General features: G+C 40.6%; 1 protein-coding gene across 4 annotated transcripts in view; it reads left to right on the forward strand.

Annotated features, from left to right (window-relative positions):
* PTPN12 (protein tyrosine phosphatase non-receptor type 12) overlaps positions 1 to 16,451 on the forward strand; it is a 61,847-nt gene extending 45,396 nt beyond the window's left edge. For 2 of the 4 annotated variants that reach the window (XM_081210696.1, XM_081210694.1), the window contains 7 exons: positions 3,804 to 3,889; positions 5,656 to 6,623; positions 11,155 to 11,235; positions 11,838 to 11,929; positions 13,779 to 13,806; positions 14,751 to 14,867; positions 15,584 to 16,451. In XM_081210696.1, coding sequence (XP_081066822.1) covers positions 3,804 to 3,889; positions 5,656 to 6,623; positions 11,155 to 11,235; positions 11,838 to 11,929; positions 13,779 to 13,806; positions 14,751 to 14,867; positions 15,584 to 15,645 — 1,434 coding nt within the window. In that variant the 3' untranslated portion in view covers positions 15,646 to 16,451. The remainder of the gene's footprint in view (positions 1 to 3,803; positions 3,890 to 5,655; positions 6,624 to 11,154; positions 11,236 to 11,837; positions 11,930 to 13,778; positions 13,807 to 14,750; positions 14,868 to 15,583) is intronic. The other 2 variants (XM_081210695.1, XM_081210697.1) reach the window with 2 other exon arrangements.
* The last annotated feature ends 3,426 nt before the right edge of the window (positions 16,452 to 19,877 follow it).

The raw sequence follows: 19,877 nt of genomic DNA on the forward strand, positions 1-19,877 counted from the left end.
AGGTCCGAGGAAATAAGTGTATGGAAGTTATGTTATTGAAAATTAATGTGTGTTTGTAACTGTTTTTTATTTTGTATGTTTATTTTTCTTTTTTTTGTTATATCTTTAAAACTTTCAATAAATATCTTTAAAAAAAAAAAAAAGACGGGAAAAGATGGCTCCCTTCCCTCCCTCTCTTTCCAGTTCACTGAGAACACAGGGAAGGGAGGAACTGATGGTGACCACAGTAGCATTTATTATTATTATTTGACTTTAAAAAGAGCATAACATGATTGAGTCTTTCTTAAGGTAAACATACCCCTGACCGTTAGGTCCAGTCGTGGATGACTCTGGGGTTGTGGCGCTCATCTCACTTTACTGGCCGAGGGAGCCGGCGTACAGCTTCCGGGTCATGTGGCCAGCATGACTAAGCTGCTTCTGGCAAATCAGAGCAGCACACGGAAATGGCGTTTACCTTCCTGCCGGAATGGTACCTATTAATCTACTTGCACTTTGATGTGCTTTTGGACTGCTAGGTTGGCAGGAGCAGGGACCCAGCAACAGGAGCTCACCCCGTCGCGGGGGTTTGAACCGCCGACCTTCTGATCGGCAAGCCCTAGGCTCTGTGGTTTCTTGGCCACATCCTTATTATTTGATGAAATGAAACCATTTGATGATGGTTGGGGTTTTGATACACAATTGTCTTCCTAACAGGGCATCGCATCAGTTCTAGTAGGCAGAAACCTAATTTACACCTATGCAGGAAGTATAAAGTAAAATTGCAGTAATTGTCTGGAGGAGCTTCTCTTCCATTAACCAAAATAAGCATTTTTAAAGAAGTGTGTTCCACATCGGCTCTAATGCTTATTGCCCCATTTAGAATAGAAATAGAACAACGCTATTAAAACCTCACATTTTAAGAGAGTTTGTTAAATATTTTAAGTAAGGGCTCACCAAGTTGTCCATTTTCTCCTGTGAATTTTTGACAACTTAGATCACCATTTGTGTCCCTGCTGTTGGGATCATTTATTTCATACTTTATATTTCCTTAATGTATGTGGGAGATTGAGTGCTGTTCCTGTGCCGAATCTAGTGGCTTCTTTGTTGGCAGAAAAGAACTTTCAATTCCTTTCTGAGTTCCACAATGGCTGCTGCATCACAAATATGTGTGGACAAAGCCATGCCTGTGTGTGTTGTGTTATTTCCCCCCTCTGTTTTAATTAAAGCCCAGCCACTTCAGCGTAGAGATTGGCTTTTCCCAGCAGTGCCAATGGACCAATTTTTTTTCATAAGCCACATTCTGGTTCATAAGCATATAATCAGCTTTTGAAAATTGCTAGACCAAGCTCTTGTGGGCTACACAATATCTTTTGCATCAAAGCAAATTCTTTCTTAAATGTAGCTACTGAAATAAAATAGAATAACATTTGCCTAGGAAAATAGGCAATAAGTTGGCTGAAGAAAATCTGATTTAAAGAGGCAAAGGTTTTCTCTTGTAAGACCACCATCTGTTCTTCCCCACCATAGATGAGCTCATCTTCATAACATGCATTATACCTTCTTGGGTTTTGCTTTGTTTTTTTGATTGCCAGAAGCTAATGTCTTAATCCACATGTTCAGTAGCCATAACATTTGGTACATTAATTGAGGACATGACATGAAATGGATTAGGCTGCTCAATGATACTTTAATGCAAAGGAGAATGTAGCTGATGGTGCAGGGAGTATGAGTAAATCTTCGTCCTTGAGCAGTTAAACAAAAGCACTTCTGTTAATGTTCTGTAATGGCAACAAGGGGTTGGATGCTAAGGCAATATGTTGAATTAGATGGGTTTATATGGTACATTTGACTCTTTCAGTAGATACTGCTTTTAATCTTATTTAATGATATAAGCTCCTGGGTCTATTTTCATAGATCTCTAGTAGTCTGCCCTTGGCTCTGTTCTTCTTTTCACCCTCCTCGTTCTATACAAGCTGATTTGCTTTCAGTTCCTTTGTATCTTTCTCATAAACTCTCTGTTTGCTGCCTTGAAACAAAGTTGAGAAATATTTGCTTCTCATAACTGAATTATTTGAAAATATTTTATGCCTGGCTTGTACATTGCAGAATATTTTGAGTTAACACCTCTCTATCTACCTGCCTTTTTTATTTTATTTTTATAAGTCCTGGTCCTGTCTTCTCTCTTTGCCTTGTTCAGACACTTTCCCAGAAGTCCTATATAGTCTGTCACTACTTCGCTATTAAATATATTACGTAAAGATCCTTCAGCAGTAGCTGGCCTTTTCACTGGGCTGTAAATGACTAAACAGTCATTAAAATATTTTAAACTTGTACTCATAACATTCAAATCTGTTGGCTGACTTGGGACTTTTTATTAGGAATTTTCACAAGGTACAATTTTGCTGTAATACAATGATCCAGCAATTAATAATAAAGAAAATAAACACGTCTGTTATTATTTACAGTTTCAACTAAATTTTGTTGGGTTACTAAAAAAGAATGTGGATAAATATTATGAGAGTTTTATAAAACTGTACTTTGTAATGTCATGTGGATTGTTTGGTCCATGTTGGCTGCAGTTGGGTCTAGCCAGTGATTCTCAGCTGATGAGCCACAGAGTCTGCAAGTTATGCTCCTCCTGCCACTGCTTGATTCCTCAGTCACCCTCTTCTTTGCAGTGGTATCTCCAGGAATGCTCTCTTATTGCTAAGAAGCTTGTGACCAGTGGAAAATTGCAGCTTTGGCCTATGTCTCCCCCACTTTTCTTAGTTGGTGCTTGGTGTGAGCTGGACTTGGGAGAGCAAGATACAGAAATGCAGTGGTTTTTTTGCTTTTTATTTCCCACTGTGCTTCTCTGTCTGCATAGTGCATTATGCCTGGTCTTTTCTGGTCTTTCATGTTGCACTATACATAGAACTTACGGTTGGGAGGCAGAATGCATGGCATGGCGGCTTGAAGGCCTTTAATTTGATTTTAGAGGGCTCTGTGCTATGGAGCATTGGCGGTCTTTCTGCTTTCGATGGATCTACAATTTTCCCCTTAAGGGGAAAAAGTCCCTTGCCCTCCCCCGCTCCCTCCCAGTGTGTTTACATTAGCAGTGGTGGCAGCAGCAAGGGGGAAACAGAAGAGGAGACAGAATTATTTCTCCCCTTTGCCCCTTCCCACTACTGCTGCTAAAGGAAAGTTTTCAAAATGCAAGCTTCCTTCTGTTGCTTATTCCAGCGGCAGAACAGGAGAATTTTTCTGTGCTCTGAGAGCATCCCTGTGCCTCCTCCTTTGTAGCTCAGCTGGATAACCCAGCCTCCTTGCAAACCCCACCCTGCGGTGATCTTTTCCACTTCCAAATTTGAGATCGAAAGGATCAGCACTGGACAGGCTTGGATAGCCAGCAGAGATCCAAAGGGAAGCTCAGGGATCCTTGGGAAGCCCATCCAAAGCTGAAACGCACACATTCACAGCAAGCCTGTAATGTTGCCACCTCCCTAACCCAGGACCTTCTTTTTACTGATTGCATTTGGGTCCCTTGTTTTTGGCATTATTGGGCCTTATTCATATTCATAAAACATAATTCAGATGAGAATATGAAGAACAAATGTGTTGTAGGTTATAATTTTGATTCCTTTATATCGTCACACTCAAAAAACTCCGTATTAAATTTGAGTCATGTGAATTTATACTATTCATTCATAGAGTATTTCTTTGTGCTCACATTTAACACAATATGCACAGTAATGCAATCCCAAGCTGGTGTATGTTTTGGTTTTTGTGTGGATGTTTCTCTTAACCTTAGAATAAAACTTTTGGGGATTTAATTTTCTTGACAGGATGAAGTTGGCACAGAAAATACCGCCAGTTCTGGAGAGCTTGAGAAACAGGATTCACCTCCACCAAAGCCACCTCGAACTCGCAGGTACTCCTGGAGGACTACTCCTAGGGAATCGTTTATTATTGACCCATTTTATTTCCTTTAGTATCTGGTCAGATGAGCATATGCCCAAGAACAAATTTAGTCAGCTTATTGGTGTAAGGCAGGAATGGAGAACCTCCAGATGTTGCTGTACTACTCCCATCATTCTTGACCATTGGCAGTACTGGCTGGGACTAGGGGGAGTTGTAGTCTAACAACATCTGGAGAGGCACATGGTTTCACTTTCACCCTTGGAACATTTCATTGGGTGCTGTATTTATGTAATATTAGTTTGATAGTACTCTCATCAGACTCCAGTCTGGTAGTCCGTCAGATGTTTAAGAAGGTATGCAACTTCTTGGCAACTTCTTTTAGGTTAGGGGAAAACATTCCCAGGCCACATCCTCCCAACAGATTCAGTTTACTGAGTTGCAAGTTAACATAATAATTTTAAAGATTTCACTGAACGTTGCATTATAGTCTTATTTTCCTAATTCAATGAAGGAAAAGCACCCTGGCTTATGAGACTCACTTTGCCCGTCAGCAGACACTACTGCTCATCACATCTTGCTAAAGAAAGAGCTTTATTATGTCAGCCATGTGCTTTTTGCTTCATGATTTCCATGAAGTGCCCTTCTATAATGATTTCTTACTATCTCTGTGCCTGTCATCTGTTCCATTTTAAGCATTTACAAACATCTTCATCCTATTTCATATTCAACATTCTTGTCCTTTCATTCATCCTTGAAGCAAGTGTAGTCATTTGATGCTTGTAGAGAAAGCTGTGCTTAAAAATATTCTGGATTTTCTGTAAAATAAATCTACCTGGTGACATACTTTCTGGATCTTAAGGCATGCAAGTCCATAAATGATAGTATTGTGTGTGTATCTGCTAACGTCTCGAGTGGCAACAAGAGAGAGAATGCGGAAATATATTGTAGATTAGTTTGCTACATTCTATATACCTGGGTGAATGTCAGGGTTATGGACCTCTGACAAACAATGTATTTTATATCTACATGCAATAAACTGGAAAATTATATAACTGTGGCCTAATTCAGACTTCAGCAGTCTAATCAAAACAAGGTTGCACGAGTCAAGCAGTTAATCCAAGGATAGTCTTCCTTATACATTATTTCAAGTATGGGCTTTCCCATAGACTGCTTGTGTCCCATGTTATATGTATAATAAAGGGATTATACCATCATATCAGGAATGTCATAATCAGGAAGGCATTCAAATGTTCTGTCAAACTTAATAGAAGCTGGTGCAGTCGTCCTGCTTTGCTGCAGTAAGCATTATACCCCTGCCCCTCCAACACGTGTATTTCAAATTTTGCCACAAGGGGGCATGGCTTTCCTGCAGACTGCTGATAATCACATGCTTTATTGTAGATTTTAAGCAATAAATAGTAGGTTCTGGTGGTTGCCCATAGGCAATAACAGCATGATACCATCTTTCCTTCATGTGTTAAATGCTTTCTTGATATTTAATGTGTTTCTGGGTTGACCTTTATTCAAATATTGGATGTAAAAGTTAAGGGTGTTTGAAGAAAGTTCTGTTTCCTGGGATTATTACAAAACTATAGCATTTGGTTCCTATTTTGTGGATTTTGACGTTCTAACTATTTTGGATAAAATGTGCCTATTTTTTATTGTGAACGTAATTCTGCGAAAGGGTTTTTAAAGTTCATATTCTGAATAGGTAGCTTATATAATAAATGTACATAATCCTTAATTATGGAGTACTTACACAATTATTCTCTTTAGCTGCCTTGTAGAAGGAGATGTAAAAGAAGAAATTTTGCAGCCTCCAGAGCCTCATCCAGTACCACCCATTTTAACACCATCACCTCCTTCAGCTTATCCAACAGTAACAACTGTTTGGCAGGACAATGATAGATACCACCCAAAGCCTGTTCTGCACATGGTTTCTTCAGAGCATCCAACAGACCTCAATGAAAACTACAATAAGTCAGAAGAGCATCCAGGGAAGAATGAAGTCTCTGAACGTGTAGAGAAAAAGCTTGAGCGCAACTTGAGTTTTGAAATTAAAAAGGTACCCCTTCAAGAGGGGCCAAGGAGCTTTGATGGGAACACCCTCTTGAATAGGGGACATGCAATCAAAATTAAGACTGGGTCATCTTGTGCGGTGGATAAGACACCTAAACTACAGGAACAAGGCTCAGGAGATGCTCCTACAGATACCTTCCAAAACTCTTGCATAGAATGCAATATGCAGCCACTGAATAAAGCTGTAACATCCTCACCTGAAGGCCATCAGTGTCTGGTAGGTTCTGATCCTCTGCAAAGACCAGACTGTTTGCCTCTCAAAGAGAAGGGACATGCTATGTGGTCGTTACAAGGGACAAAAAATGTACAGCCAACATCAACACCAGAGGACACATCTCCAGCTGTTTTATGTCACGGGATTAAAAATCTGTCTGTAGTCTCGAACTCACCATCTCAAATGGATGCTCCTTCCAGTGAATCAGCGGATCATTATCACAGTGGCATGCTTCCAGTTAGAGTACCCCTTTGTTTTACAAATCCTCTGCATTCTGATGATTCTGATACAGATGAAAGAAACTCTGATGTGTCTATGACACAAAGCATGTCTAATGTTTCAACTGCAAGTGCCACGGTTTCTGTGGCTGCTGGCACAGAAAACGTTTCTGCTAGAAAAGTATTGCCCATGTCCATTGCAAGACAGGATGCCTCAATCATAGCTGATAAAGGTAAGCTTTACTAGATGCTATCCATATTAGAAATACTAAATTTGTAGAGTTGGATCCTAAGCTTGTGAAAGAGAAAGTTTCCTTGTGCAAGGATTTCCCCCATCCCTTCCTGAACAACATCAGCTGTGATGTGGGAGTGCAAAATTGGACTGAGGTGCCTTGCACAAGCACATTTTCACTTGCACATACTGAATCCATGTGCTTTTCAGTGAGTCCATCACAGGCCACACTGTTCAGCAGTGTTCCCCAACTTTCTAGAGTAGGTGTTGGGGTTGCAGCTGGAATTGGCTGGCGGCTAAAAAAGATCCTTCTGCAACCTTTGGATCCAACTTAGAAAACTAAGGGGTTGTGCATATTATGAAGGTAGGTGCCAACACTCATCACATTTTGGTAACAGCTAAAAACATTTATTTTCTCAGATCTTTGCTGGGTATCTATACAAGTTGACCATAATAACTTAATATGTTCGCTTTGACCTAATGTTTGCTGTTATTTTATTTATTCTGTTAGTAGGTTTTAATAGTGTGATCAAGCAATCCTTGCTTTTGGGCCCCCTATATGCTCCCAAAAATCTGATCTGAAGTGTGACAGGGGGTGCTAGGGGCAGGGGCTGGAGGGGGAGAAGTGAAATTAGAAGTTTATGTGAAAGCTGGTACATGGAAGTTTTCATAAACAAGAGCCAACATGAAGTGGAGTAGGACTGGCCATTAATTTGTTCAGGTTGGCCTTGGAAACATCAGCCCTGGTAGTAGGGAACAGCTGCTGTCATTCAAGGCTCTTTAGTTGGGGAGGGGGCAGTGACTGTTAGTCACAGCTTCCAATTCTGTTAGCTTTAAGCAACCAGCTCTCCTGCGTGGGTAACAAACACCTGGATCCTTGTAGGGCTGATTTTTTTAAAAAAATACCACAATAGACTTATGAGTACATTGTAAATCCCCCGAGTCTAAACCACTAACTTACCTTTGGGCAGCTGTGTTAGCCAAACTGATAGGCATTGATCCATTTAAAATAGTTATTAGAGGGATTGGCAGGAAACCGTAACCAAAGGTTGCAGTGTTCTTTTTCCAGGCACCAGTTACCACAGAAGTTTTATAGAATTGTTTAGGGCTTGCAAAGCTGGGAGAGGTTTCAGGAGGGGGAAGAGGGAAAAGGACACCTTTTTCTGCCCTCTTGAAGCCTCAATTTACTGTGCTAAAAGAATGGGAGGGTGGAGGTTTTTTAGAGGTCCTCCTTTTCCTGAAATCTCTCCAAATAGCATGGAGGAGGTTAACACTCCAAACACAATTCCCTTTCCAAGATGTATGTGTTGTGTTCCTGAGAGTGGGAAAGGAAAAATCTGTCCTCCGTAATAAACCTTCTCCACTTGTGACAGGGAGTGATCTCTTGGTGTGCACCTCCCTTCTCCAATTCCAAGGCACTTACTAAGGTTTGAAACATACAAATTTTGTGTGTGAAATCTCAGTCCAGAAAAGCAATCAAACTGCTGCTTTAGATTATGGTGACATGCTTTTCCCCTGTGTGTTTCTGATTGAAGGTGCTGCTTAGCTTCAGTAGTGCATGTTTTTTAATGGAAAAGGAAACAGGGTTTTTTGGCAATTTGTCTGGGAAGTAACCAGTCATCTCCTGTTGTCCTTAGTGTTTCCACACAGGTGTCCTTCAAATGCACTCACTGCCATGTGGGAACTGCTTATCTAAGATCAGATGCCATGGGGCTGGGGGCTGCATGTGAATGGGCCACCTCATGGGTCTTTCCAATTTTATCGGTGTCCAGTGTTGTTGTTTCTATAGTTTGTGTTTCAGATGCACACAATGCATTAGCAAGCCAAACACACATTTGTTATATCTCTGTTGGGTCTAGTTGTTTTGCTCAGTAGTTGTCTAGATACTTGGGTGGTGTTTCCTTAATTCTTCTAATTAAGGTATTTGTAGAAAGAGTGTTTGCGCTTTATCTCTTTTGTTGCGCATGCACATGCATCTGCTCTGACCTTTATACCTTTAGGATAGATACTATAAAATGTTTGGGGTTTAAATAAGTCTTTCCTGCTCCCCCTTTCCTTCCTTTCATTTCAGTGTATGCATTTAACATTTTGTTTGAAAGCAGTTGGACTGTTGTTGTTTTTCTAATTAAAAGAATTAATACTTTACTGGTATGTGGAAATAGCTCCACCCGAATAGGTGTGGAATTGCCTGGGTTTAATAATAGAAGGAACAAGTTGGAACCCACACCAAAATGTAAGGTATGCGCTCCTTCAGGGCTCTGGAGTATGAGCCCGGGGCTTTAAATGCTGGGACTGGGTTTTCAGGAGGAGAAACTGTTCCCTCTCCTGAAACTGTTACTTGTGCTGAAAGGCTCACATTTGGAGCTGGAGATTCGCAGATGTAAACTGGATTGCATGCAGAACTTACTGGGTTCATTTCCCAGTATCTCTAGATAGGGCTGAGAATACTTCATTCTGAAACCCTGGAGAGCTGCTGCCAGTCATTTAGATAGTACTAAGCTAGTTGAGCCCGTGGTACAAGGTAGCTTCCTCTTTTTTAAAAAGCATTAAAAAATTGTTGCAACGTGGGTCCTGTTGTCTGGTGACTTCCAAGATTTTGGGATATTTAGGATTGCTGAGCACAAAATGTTGAGGGTGGGGTGGGATGGGGAGGATTGAAGTAGAGAAATGGAATTGGCCACTCCAAGTCCCTTAATGTCTTCTAGAATCCTGAAGGTGGGTGGGGAGGTGAAGAACTCCCCTACTTGCCCTGTACAGGGATGCTTCAGAGAAGTGGGAAGGAGCAACATACCTTCTTCCTACTCTCTAGAAATCCAACCAGCTTTCATTTACTTTCTTCCAAGAAGCTTTACTGACATTCTTTTACTCCAGCTGTTGTGCACAGGGGAAGGGACAGTGCATGTGATCTGCCTAGCTTTGGTACTGACAGGTCTAGTGTGCCCAGCTGTCTTGCTAGCTACCGTAACTCAGCTAGATTCTGGCTCACCTGTTGTGGCTTTGCATCCAGTCACCTTGCTCACTCCTTGCCAGGTGTGGGAAAGTGTTTCATAGGGTTCCTTCCCAGAGGTTCCTGTGCCTGACACTGTATATCACAGGTACAGGAAAGGTAGGTGTGGGTTGCTATCCCTGCAATAAGTCACACTGAGCCCGCTACCCTAGTTTATTGTGGCACGTTAATGCTGCCTCTGCGTTGTATTATGGACTATGACTTGTTCTATAAACCAGTAGATGTTTACTCTTTTGCCAAGTCTTGTCAACAATTACAAATCCACTTGTAAACCACATTAACCTGTTTACCCTAGAACAGGTAGCTCGTGATCTACTGGTAGATCACTGGATGTCTGTGGTAGATCACAGCTATATTCTATAGTTCTGGTTGCCTTAGAAGCAAAGTGTCAAGCACTTATGCTCTGTTATAACAGGTGAGAAGTGTAAAGGGAAGTAAAATAAGAGAGAACAGCTCTTCTTCTACTTCTTATGCACAGGTTCTTAGTGAGTTATCTCCTTCAGGTGCTGTAGGTGTGCAGCCCCACAGCTTCTGCTTTCAGATTATCATACCTGGTTAATTTTGTTCACAATTGTTTCAAAATCTTGGATTTGAAGACATCAACACATCTGAAAAAAGAACTTCTCACATTTACTCCAGGATTAAGTCTGAAAGTCTATTCCACGTTTGAAAGGAATTGTCTACATGACATATTCATTGTCTGTGAAATAATACAATGGTGATTGAATCTGTCCAGTCTGTTCAGCAAAAATACTTCAGAAAGTCGATTGAATATCCTAAATGCATCTTTCATTGCTGTGCAGATCTGACTTTTTAGTAGTCCCATTAGCCTCAATGGGTCTTCCCTCCTCTACTTAGGCAGTGTTTCCTTGTAACTTTATATTAATACAACTTCTAGCTGTAATATGCAGCTTGAAACCAGAAGTATAATATTTTGACCCTACCTGCTACTGTAACATAGGCATTGTCAGCCAAGCTCTGTAAACTGCTTGTTTTAATGCCTTGACAGCACAACTCTATTGTATGTCCATTTAGAAGTCTGTCACATTGAGTTAAATAGGATGTGCTCCCAGATTAGTATGTATAGGATTGCAGCATGAAAGAATTTCAGTTGCCATTACTTACATGACTTTCCTGGGAAAGTAGAAAGGCTGGATCCATTTTAATCTAATGGTTAGCTTGGTTAAAGGTCTGCATCCTGTCATCTTAATGAAAAAGCATTAATCTGTTGCTGCAGTTCTACGGCTTCCGCCTACTATAGGCATCTTGCCAAGTGAATTAATACATCAGACAAGGCATCTAAATACATTGTGGGCAGCCAGCCATTTTGTGGTTATTGTACAAAACACACTTGTACAAAGCCAGCAGGGCTATGCCCGACTGTGAAAAGTATATTCAGTAAAAAAACAACAACAACAAAAAACCTTTATTACAAATGATTTGATATTTTATTTTGTCCCAGGCACTCTTTTACATAATGTATCTGTCTAAGTGTTAAGGTGTTCTCAATTTTTGGTGACTTTAGATGCTGGTGTTTCTGAAGAGTCTTCTTCTCCTCCTTTACCAGAAAGAACTCCAGAATCTCTTGTGCTTGCAAGTGAGCAGAGTGAGTTTCATTGTACTGTGTTGGTTTCACAAAAGTCATGAATCAGACTTGTACATTAAAGGAGCACTTTGGCCAAATAGCGATAGATATTGAGGTAACCAGAAGCTGGATAATGCATGTAGTGACAAACAAATAGATGTTCAGGTAATTTTAGTTTGCTGCATTATTGTTTCGGCTTATATAGTGGGCTTCCACTTACCCTGGTTACCTATGGTAATTTTTTTCTGGCTGCTGCATTGCATAGAAAGATACATGCACCCACCATAGTGCCCTGTGCTGTGTTTATATAGGACTGTGCTCCTACAGTTGTATTGTTCTCCCTTTTAGTCAGTTACTGGCTTTGGGAAGGCTAGATTGGGAAACATCAATATACAAGGGGCTATTCAACTAATTTTTACTTGGTAGACCCACTGAATTTAATTTCAGTGGGTTTACTGAGAAAAATTCATTGACTACCATTTTCAATCCCCATATTGTAATGTTGTGTATTTTAAAAATACTGTAACTACCAATCTTGCTTAACCGTTAAGCTTTTATTGTTTTATTGAATTTGTACAGCGGCATGTCTACTGAATAATGTATTTTAAAATTGGTTTTCATAGTCACAACTTCCCCCAAAGCTGTTATCCTTCCACGATCTGCTGAGTGGAGTTTCTCGCAAGACCAGAAACCTTCTGATCAACCAAAATGTACAGTAAGTATGGGATATTAGCTTTGGGAATATGCTTCAGGGATGTACAGCAGCCATGTGCAGCTTCTGGTCTCCAAGCCTAATTAGCCCCACTGGGTCTCCCCATTTCTCCTGTGAGGTTGCTTTGGGCAGGCCCAGTGGCGTAGCGTGGGTTGTCAGCACCCGGGGCAAGGCAAGTAATTTGCGCCCCCTAACCCGTGGATTTGCGCCCTCTAACCCTAACCCCCAGATGTTGCGCCCGGTGCGGCCGCCCCCCCTGCACCCCCCACGCTACGCCACTGGGCAGGCCATGCCCAGCTGTCACTCACCCGACATCCTATCATATCAGGAATGAGATGGATAAACTGTGGGTGCAAAGGAATGGCCATAAGCTCCAACTGGGAGCTCCAGAGTATATCCAATTCTTGTCTGAAAGGATCACAGCTTGCATTTGGCACCAGGTCACAAAGGGACAATTGGGAGCACAATCTAAGCAATGTTTTCCAATGGCTTCTTTCCCATACTTGTTATCAGGGTGGCCCATGGAGGGTTGGCTACCTTTGGTTCTGGCCCTCTGACTGAAAGTGGTTCCCGGTCCCTGGGATAGACCCTTTGAGGGCAGAATAAGTGTCTGCTTGTTCACTCCTTTTTCTGGTAGCTCCCCAAAGTATCACTTGACTTTTGATTTCAATCCAAATGATTTCATAAAATCTTTACCCTCCCCTCATCCAAATTGATTGTGCTAGCTTAAGAAGTTTAGCCCACTGAAGGAATAGCTGCTTCCCATGTAAACCTAATGTCTCAGAACATCAGCTGCACTCTAGAGCTTCTGCTGGGGGTACTATTCAGGAAGAAAGTAAGATTAGCGTGGAAGGTTGGGGTGGGAGTTTCTTGTCTTCCCCCATATTTAGAATTTGCTAACCAGAAGGGTCACTTGAGCCCAGCGTGGAAGATTTTCTGTGCAACCTCTTTAGGAAAGCAACTGATATTTTACTGTGTGTGCATGTGCAAACTCTGGCATGTATGGTTGTCTTGTTTTATTTTTAGCAGAAAATGTCATTATGGGTTTAATGTTTTCCATGGAGTTATCATACTGTATTGTAATTTAAGCCCCTAGAGTATGTTGAAAGAGAAGGGAAGCTGTGATAAATAGGGATGTGTGGGTTAAGGCATAAACAGTTGCTACCTTGTTTTTTTTACTTTAAAACGTGAACAAATCCCTAAGAATAATGAAGTATTAAATCAGAGCTTCATTGTGTGTGTTTGTGTGTAAAATACTCACACGCACACACTTATATATGAATGACAACAGAAAGCTTAAGGTTGGGAACTGGTCCTCCAGTTTTTATTGGATTCCAGATACTGTCATCCCTGACTGCTGGAAATGCTGGTTGTAGCTGCTAGAGTTGGAACTCCAGTAGCTTTCGTCATATGCCACGCTTCTTTGTGTGGTATTATATAGACTTACTGGCATCTGAAGAACACCACTCTTTTGAAACTGCCTAGATGTTATGGTTGCAGTGGCAGAAATGCCAAAGGAACGATCGGCCTTTACTTTTCTCAGGATTTCATTGTGCAGTAACATTTTAAAAAAGTTGATACTTCCAATTGAACATAGGCATCTAGCATATGAATACGGTGGCCAGGTGAAAAAGTAGCCAGCATTCCTGAACCTTTTATATATGCATAAAAGGAACTTTCTCTTTCATACAACTGTTAAAAGTTGTAGGAGCTATGTTTTCTTTTTTCATCTAGGCATTTTATGTGTGAATGGAAATATTAGAGAATGTGGCTTATTTTTTTTTAAAAAAATCATTATCTGAATCAGTAAAATACTTTTGAACCAACATAAAAACATTTCTATTGTTAACAGGGATTGAAAATGGCGACTACACAGCCTGGTAAGCAATTCGTTTTTTAACTTTAAAAGGGACGAGATGTTTTGTTAATGAAATGAGATGCTGAGCTACTGAAATATGCTGCTACTTGGCTACAATAGGTGGATTTCTCTCACCCTAGATGCATCTAGAAAGTCATTCCACTTATGTATGGGGAAAGCAAAATAGCATTCTGATTGTAACATCCTAGGCCTATGGGGCTGCTGCTCTGAGACTGGACATAGGGGACTGCTGTTTGAAAGGGGGAGTTGAATAATCCTGTGTGTGAGCAAAACAGGTTTTCATACTTGACCAGTATTTTGGTTTATAAATAGCAGCTGTCCTTGTGAAGGTTGTTTAAGCTAGGTCAGAATACAGGAGAGTAGCTTCTGACCAAACACTGGTTAATTAACAGTTCCTGAAGTAGGATGCCAGTATTCTGAAAAATAATCTGTTCAAGTAATGAGACTTTGACAGATGAATGCCTTGATCTAGAAGCTTCATGTTCACAACTCCCTCTCAGTGCAACTGCTTCCCATTTCATCGCAATCAGTCAGGTTTTTATTGTTTGTTGCCAATGGCCATTACAATGCAGCTAACAAATGGGCAATATTACACCACAATATTGATAGCTCCACTTACACATGCCATTGCAGGAAATGAGACTCCCTTCCTTGCATTACTCAGAATATTTTTTTATTTGTCTTCCAATGTGTGAGACTTTGACATGCTAGTCTTGAAGCCAGAATTATGCCTTTTAACATGGATGTAACTTTAAGGAACAAATTATTTCAGTTATCAAGGCAATATCTACAAAGTTGCTTTTAGTGTTATAATACTAGGCCTTTGGAAACACTCTAACCCATACTTAGGACAAAACTGGCTATCAACAGAAATTAGTTTTTATAACTGAATACTTAGAATTGCAAATATGGTTATGTGTCAGTGAATTTCTTTTTCCTCCCCAGATCATCCTGAGATAGCAGACAAATCACAGATTGATACTATACCTCAGCTTCCTCTTTCCAGTCCTGTTGTTAAAAGAGGTCCAACACCAGAAGTTCCAGTTGAGACTACAGATATTGGTAAATGGTGGCTTTTTGTTGTTTTCTAGCATTTGCTTATCGTAAACTACTTGATCTGTACATAACTCTTGTAGGGTGGCTTTTTACATGATGTACATTATTTGACCAATGGTTAATGTATCAGGAGGAAACAGTTTATTTCTTGGTAGCCACAAAATCTCTTTTGCAACAGCTACAGGTTTAATTCATTGTGGATAAGCAGTAATAATTGTGGAAATTGCAGCACATAGCTGAGATGTCAAACTAGGATAAAACTTTGTTAGGCTAGTGACACTAAAATGTTACACAAGGTCTAATATATATGGGCCTAATTTAGCACCATTAATCTGGATGAGGTTCAGCAGGAAAGATTACTTTAAATGCAGTCAGTAATTGTGAAAATTACTTCAGTTTGTGAGTAAGCTGAGCATGTAAGAAGTATTTCAGACACTTAATTTTTACAATTTATTATTCCCACGGATTGTGATAGTTGCTTTATGAACATGCCTGCTTATTTTGTCCTTTTCCCATTTCTTTTGCTCTTTTGGGCGAGGTGCTTGAAGCATAATGAACACTTGAAGAATAGCCCCTTAGATTGAGAACTTGTTTCAAAACAGCAGAGTCCTATCTTTTATATGTTTTCCTATATTGGCTTTTCATTAGTAATATTTCTTTTCTTTTGCTACATTCCTTTTTTTCAACTTATAACAGTTCTTTTCCCCTTTCCCGTTTTTTAGGTTTTGGTAACCGTTGTGGAAAACCAAGAGGACCGAGAGAACAACCTTCAGAATGGACATGATGCAAGAACAAATGGACATTTTTAAATTATACTGGAATATTCCAAGTGCCACTGAACTCGATCAATAAATAGTATTCCACTTTTTATTTTTTGGGACTAACACAGTGTACATGCAACTACACAATGGTACACTCTTCTATACATCCACACAAACATTAAGCATTCACAAGAGTGTTTTCTAGTATTGTAATCTAACTTTGCTGGGGCCATCAATCTGCCTTACTACATTTAGGAGAAAGTATTACATATGGTTTATTTTGTTACTTCAAGTATTATTGCCTTAATGTCTTTTAACCTGTTACACACTGTTTATAGACATGTTAATATGGTGAAACTTTTGACAAATTGAGTTTATGGACTTTTTTGCTAACGTTTGATTACCATGTACACTTTATTTTGTATATGTACAGGGCAAGCAGGTATATAATTTGATAAAGCTGCAATCATAAAGTATTAACAGAAGGTGTAAGAAATCTCTGCATGACCTAATTTTTTTGTGTACCTTGTAAATTATTTGCCCTAATGTTTTAGTAAATAGTTTTCATTAAAAAAAAAAAGTTGGGCGCACATCCACAATTACAGGATAGCAGAGATGAAGATTGTAATACATTTTGTAAATTGTAAGCAAAAGGTTATTTTTATATTATATACAGTTTCACTGTCAGTCATAATTTGTCCTGGTTTTCATCTAGTCATGGAGTCCATAAGTGCCTTGAAAATATCAGATTTTAGCATGAATATGTTCACTGATTGAGATCAGCATATCAACTTATTTGAACTGCCAGTAAAAAAAGAGAACACTTCAACTCACTCTAGTTATCATTTGTAATATATTTTAAGAATATGTAGAATCAGCTTCTAAAAAGAAAGCATTTAAGAGTGTATATTTATTTTACAAGCCCTTCAGAGCCACCCTGGTAAGAGATCATTGAGACAACTTCAGTGTACCAATGACTTTCGCTCTTACCCTTCACATGATGTGTGTGTGTAAAACTCCTGTAGTCGGGTAGGAGAGCCAAAAAGAATGCCAATATATTTCACGTCTGGCAACCAATGTGCCCCTTGGGTTTCAGATAGTACATGGGTAGAAGACCTAAAAAGCCCAAGACACACATTTTCCACAGCCCTCCAGTGGCTCAGTTACCAGAAGTAATGTATTTAGTGTTAACTTTGAATTGTATACTTGATTCTGACCAAATTAACCACCTGAAGCAAATTATACAGCAGGATGACCCCAATATAACCATGTACTATCTGAAACCAAAAGGGCACATTAGTTGCCAGATGTGGATTTCCCCCCCAGCTCTTCTACTCCACTATTGAAAATATAGATTCAAGATTTATTCTCATAAGGATCCACTACACATATGTGTTTGTTTCTGTATTAGAGAATATTTCAATTAAATAACTCATTTCTTTACTGGTGTTTCACAGATATCATGCACAGGGCAGCAGTTGAGGGGGGAACCTAATGATGCTCTAGAGATATGATAGTGTTAAAATATGAGTTATTTTCATTTTTTCCATATAAAAGTCCTGCCAAACTAACATACACAGAAACAGGATTAGTCTTTTGAGTTCAGTAAGGCACTTCATAATGTGTAAGAACTTCAGATTAAAATTAATATTGGTCTTTCCCATCTTGGGTGTTAAAATGCCCCCGTCAGGGTCTGAAGGTAACAGTGTGGCACTTGATCTAGTCCAGGAGTGGTTGCCAACAAATTTCAAAGGAACGAATAATGAACCAGAGGACTACATACACGCCTGTTACAGCATGCACCCCTTTCTCCAAGAGGCTTGAGGGGAAATTGTTCCTGACTTTCAGTGGTGTCAAGACACTATTTCTCCCATACAAGTGGAATCGTCGCAATAACAATGGTCAAAAAAATTTATTGACTACACAGGTCAGGCCAAATATGTGGAACTCCTTATTTGCTTGGGGAAATTGTTTAAACTGGCCTGAAGCCTACTAATCCCAATTTATTATTTTTTATGCCGACCATCTGACGGGGTTGCCCCAGCCACTCTGGGCGGCTTCCAACAACTTAAAGCATCAGACATTAAAAACTTCCGTATATAGGGCTGCCTTTGGTTGTCTTCTAAAAGTCAGATAGTTCTTTATTTCCTTGAGATCTGACGGAATGGCGTTCCACAGGACGGGCACAACTGCCCTTTGTTTGGGCAAAATGATTTTTGGAAGGTAGGAGAGAAGACAAATTTGACTGTAGCGGTAGAGGCCCCTTTGTGACTATGGCTCTATTTATGCCAGAATATGGTCTGTGGTCAGAAAGGTTTGCTGAAATACCGGTGTGTATTACTTATGATTTTAGTAGCAAAGCAACCTTATAAGGCACTCACAGGAAATAAAAACAGAATCAAATTTTTCCCCAGGGAACAAGTTTTATTGAGAATGTGAAACAAAAAGCAATTGACAATTTAACTACTGAAAGCTGTTCCACAAAATGGAATTCATTATAATAAAAGCAAGGGAAGGGGAAGGGATGAGATGTGTGAGGCAAAGGAGGCATTTTTTTGGGGGGGGGAGGCAGAGAAATGAGATGGCAATTGGAAAGTGGGTGAGTAAACTGTTAAAAAGGGGAGCAACGTATCTTTTCTTTATACAGTGGTACCTCGGTTTACAAACTTAATCCTTTCTGGAAGTCCATTCTTAAACCGAGGCATGCTTTCTCTAATGAGGCCTCCTGCTGCCGGTGCCCTGCCACTGTTAAGCTTCCGTTCGTAGACCGAGGTAAAGTTCGCTAACCGGAACACTACTTCTGGTTTTGCGGCGTTCTTATACCAAAAAGTTCGTAAACTGGGCTGTTCGTAAACTGCGGTATCATTGTAGTCTGAAAACAATGCCAAATGGAGCCAGGAGTAAGAATTTTTCCAAAAGGCGGCAGGGTTTCCTTTGCCACAGCAAAAAGACTCAAGGGGCAATGATGGCTCGAGTGGCTACAGACATTGGTGCCAAAACCAGGGAGCTAATCAGGCTGAGTTCCCAGTGAGATCGTGTTTGAGTTCAGAGAGTCTAAGAGAATTATAGTATTTGAAAAATGACTCCAGCGGCAAATGAAGAAAAGACTCCAGCAAATATCTGGAAGGATTGACTGGGTTTTTTGGTGCTAAAAAAAAAAAAAACCACACACACATCAAAAGTTGAATGTTGACTATAAGTGGGTGTACTGCAGTAGTAATTAGATGGTCACATGAGAATTCAGGGATCAGTAGTCAACTGCTAAGTGATGTCTTGAGTGGAACTGGGAAGTGGAGGTTAGGCTTTCATAAATCCAAGTCCTCAGACTAGCACTGCCAGAGAGCTGGGCCCTTTTCTACCGAGCAGTCTTTTCCAACCTGAAATCATGCTGATGTTTTAGACTACAAATCCATCAGCCTTGGCCAGGAAGAGTGCAAATTGTGTCTGAAGCATTTGGAGGACGCCACCTTGGACGATATCCTTAGTACATAAAGTGTTTTCAGAATGTGCCAAAACTGCATCACTTTTGGTACATATCTTCTGGGGGGTGGCGGCTATTTCAAAGACTGGGTGCCACAACAGAAAAGGTCCTCTTCCTTGTTGCATGATGAAATTCCGCAGGAGTTTCTGCAGAGGATCTTTAGGCAACCAGATCCTAAAATAATGGCCTAATTCCTGAGTTAAATGTTAGGGTTTAGGGAAATGTTCAGTGTGTATGTGTGCAACTGAAGGAACTATGAGGGGATGGGTTGATCAGGGACGGCAAGGTGTGGCAGGTGGGTGGGGTTGGCAAACCAAGCAAGCAGGGGTGGTATCCCCTCATTCATAACATTGTAAGAATATAATCCCACAGCAGTTTGTGTGGTTTCTGATTGGCGGTACCGCAAACTGCACCATGACAACACACTAGCAGCATCCGAGACCAAGCAGGGAGGAGATGGGTGACCCAGGCCAGTGAGTGGGTGGGTGTCCCCAGAAGTGGGCAGGCATCCTGAGTGAGCAGCCAGTTCGGACAAGCCAGCCACCGGATTTACAGTGGTGGCGGCATGAGATGAAGGTGACCCACACCGAGCCTTTCAACCAGTGATTTCCAAGGCTGAAAGGATCAGTATGGTGCAAACTTTGCAAGCATTTCTATGTTCCCCGTCGCTGCCATAGATGATAGGGGAGGGGCAGCAGAGGGGGAAAGTTCCACTTCACCTCCCGCCCTCCACCCAATGCTGCTGCCACCACCATGGCTGCTAGGGAGGGAAAG

This window comes from Podarcis bocagei (assembly GCF_964188305.1).
Source record: "Podarcis bocagei genome assembly, chromosome: 10".
NCBI classification, from domain to species: domain Eukaryota; kingdom Metazoa; phylum Chordata; class Lepidosauria; order Squamata; family Lacertidae; genus Podarcis; species Podarcis bocagei.